The following is a 2,838-nucleotide window of genomic DNA, read 5'->3' as shown; positions in this document are numbered from 1 at the left end:
TTCCTATCACCAAGAAATTTTCTGTTTGTAGTAATGTCCCACAGCTTTATAAAAATGTCCATTCATTCTAAACTTGATATTATAATCCAATTCATGTTAGGAGTGTTAAAAAAAACAAAAACCCCCAACATCTAAGTTGAACTTACAAAGAAATATTGTGATTTGCCTTAAAGTTTACTGTACTGATTTGTATTACCTCGAATAAGGCGCTGAGTTTCACTATGCAGTTTTTTTAATGCTTCCTTACTTAATTTGGCTGCCTTTCTTTCCTTGAAGAAAACAAAAAGTGAGACTACATTAATACTATTATTCAGAAAGATATTTATCCCACAAGAATTTGCTCTCTCCAAGAAAGAGGACAGAGAGGGAACAGTAACCACTAATAACACGATACAATATCAACTTAAGGAGCTCCATTTATTTGCAGGTCAGATAGAATTAACTCAATCTAATCCATATTTGTATCCCTACTATATACAAAACAATATCTTGGATACCAGGAAAATAGGATAAACAAGGTAAAATATTTATCCCTGAGAAATTCAGTTTCCTGGGGAAAGAAATCAACATGACAACTATGCAGTACACAGCTCTACCTCACCTTCCTCATGGTGCCTTTTGATAATTCACTTGCTTCTTCAAAAGAAGAGACCCCACTATCCAAAGCCAGCTCCTTTTTCTGAAGAAAAGATTACAAGTTGAATAATATAGAACAAAAAACAAAGCTGAACTAAAACGTTGTTTACTCAGGATGGCTTTTATACTCCAACATTATGTTACATTAATAATAAATCAATAATTATCAAATAGAAAACTTTAACCATACAGCATCCTATAATGCCTAGAAAACAAATTAGATGTCTCAAATGGAGTTTAAGCCCTCATTTCCTATAATTCTGTATTTTATAGAGGAAGCATGACTCCTAGAATGCTAAAGATGATCTTAGGAAGAACAATTATGCTTCCAAACACTCGAGACAACAATGCTTTAACTGATGTGTCTCTTTGATACCCTTTCTAAAACCCTGTAGGTTCATTTCTTAGAGGCCACAAGGTGAAAATTTCCATCTCTGCCTCACTACTTATCTGCTTCTTACACAACATAAAGTATCTTACTTTTTGCCCAACATTCCTAGTTTTCAAACAAGTTGGCATGTCTGTCACTTGTACTGCATGATTCCAAAATTAACAGCTGGAAAAACTTACATCAACTGACAGGTGTTCTTCTAAAGTTGAAAAAAAAATTATATTTCCAACAGTAAACGATAGAATAAAGCGAAGGTTAGAAGCAATGGGTTAGCTCTTATTGCAATCAACATTTACTTGCCTTGTGCTTTTTTACTTTGTTTTTCATAGCTGCCCTTATGGATTCCAGTGACTCTTCATCTTCCAATGGAGAGTTATTTTCCTCCTCCAACCCAGTTTCAAAAAGATCTGTATCCGCAAGAAGACAGCCACTATCATTAAATGGCTGTTTTATATCATCTTCCTGAATAAGGCATAAAGAAAAAGCAAAATTCAATCACTTCAAAATCCAGTATTTCACAACATCATATGGCAATTTGGATCAGGCCAAAAAAGCTCATGTTTCATCTGTAGACAAACATGTGGCATTCTAGAACATTCTCACTGGTTCCTTAACCCACAGTCATCCCTTGAAGTCCAAGCTGTGATTATATGCAACTGTCCAAAACTAACTTAATAAACAGTAAATATTTTTGAAAAGTCAATTACTTATTAAGCAACTAGTTTATAAAACTTGAGGATGGTTTTCTAGTTAGCAAATAAGATTTTTGACTGATGAACACATGAAAAATCCTCTTTCGTAAGTTAATTTTCATCAGGTCGGAAGCAGCAAAGAATGACCTCATGTGCTCACAAAGAAAATCAGAAACCCATTTACTTGGAAGTGTCCTCTGAACTAGAGAATGAGAGTAAGTTTTAAATCACATACCACATTACTCACAATGCAAAACAATCAACTCAAAGCAGTATTTTGAGTGCAGAAACAACCTAAAGAACTAAAACCAATCTTTTCTAAAATGTGAATTTGCCTTAGAAATAGCCAATGATTCTTTAAAATGTACCTTGTTTTTTGTTTCCTTCTTTTTCAGCCGCCTAATTTTCTCCATCTTTCTCTCCTCTTTCTCAAGTCTTCTCTTTGATTTTACTTTTGCTTTTCCTCTAGTTCCTTCTTTATCACATATGGTTTTTTTGGAAATTTTTCTGTTAACAGTAAAGTCCACTGAGTTTTCAGATTGGAGACCCACCTCTAAGCAAGGTGTCACCTGGGTTTCAAGATTTTCCTGATACAAAGACTCCTCGATGTCACTTTCATCACTGTCTGCTAGAGTTTTGTAAATCCTTCTGACTTTCCCATTTTTTCCAGCATATAAGTTCTCTTTATTTTCCTCCTCGACACTGCCATAGGTAGTTTCCTCTGGAGAGGTATTTGTGTCCTCTCTTTCAGAATCACTGTCGTGTAGCACCTTTCTGCTTTTCAATTTCTTACTCACAAATATCTCTTCATCTGAATCTGGAGGAAACACAACTTTTTTTTAGAGGTCTACTGTCATTTGGCCTTCCTCCTACTACTCCTCAAAAACATATACAATTATCCAAGGGATATGTTACTTGTGAAATTATGTAACTTCCAATAAGTGACTGTAGCAAAGCACATCTAAAAATATATTTCGAAAAATATTGTCCCTGGAAAAATGTCTTACTGAGAAATGTAATTATACATATTTACAATCTAATCCTTCCGGGCAGTATTAAATCATAAATCCACCATATACATATAGATGCATATAGATGAATATATATATGCATCTATAT

At 34.1% G+C, this 2,838-nt stretch overlaps 1 protein-coding gene across 4 annotated transcripts in view; it reads right to left on the bottom strand.

The window, feature by feature from the left end:
- Positions 1–2,838, bottom strand: part of CLSPN (claspin) — a 21,713-nt gene that overhangs the window by 15,329 nt on the left and 3,546 nt on the right. For 2 of the 4 annotated variants that reach the window (XM_025041409.1, XM_025041410.1), the window contains exons 3-6: positions 2,088–2,536; positions 1,328–1,489; positions 602–679; positions 197–269 (exon numbers count right to left, since the gene is read on the bottom strand). In XM_025041409.1, the coding sequence (XP_024897177.1) occupies positions 197–269; positions 602–679; positions 1,328–1,489; positions 2,088–2,536 (762 nt within the window). The remainder of the gene's footprint in view (positions 1–196; positions 270–601; positions 680–1,327; positions 1,490–2,087; positions 2,537–2,838) is intronic. The other 2 variants (XM_025041411.1, XM_025041412.1) reach the window with 2 other exon arrangements.

Source organism: Pteropus alecto, unplaced genomic scaffold (assembly GCF_000325575.1).
Source record: "Pteropus alecto unplaced genomic scaffold, ASM32557v1 scaffold39, whole genome shotgun sequence".
Classification (NCBI taxonomy): Eukaryota; Metazoa; Chordata; class Mammalia; order Chiroptera; family Pteropodidae; genus Pteropus; species Pteropus alecto.
This window is presented reverse-complemented; position numbering and strand designations above follow the sequence as displayed.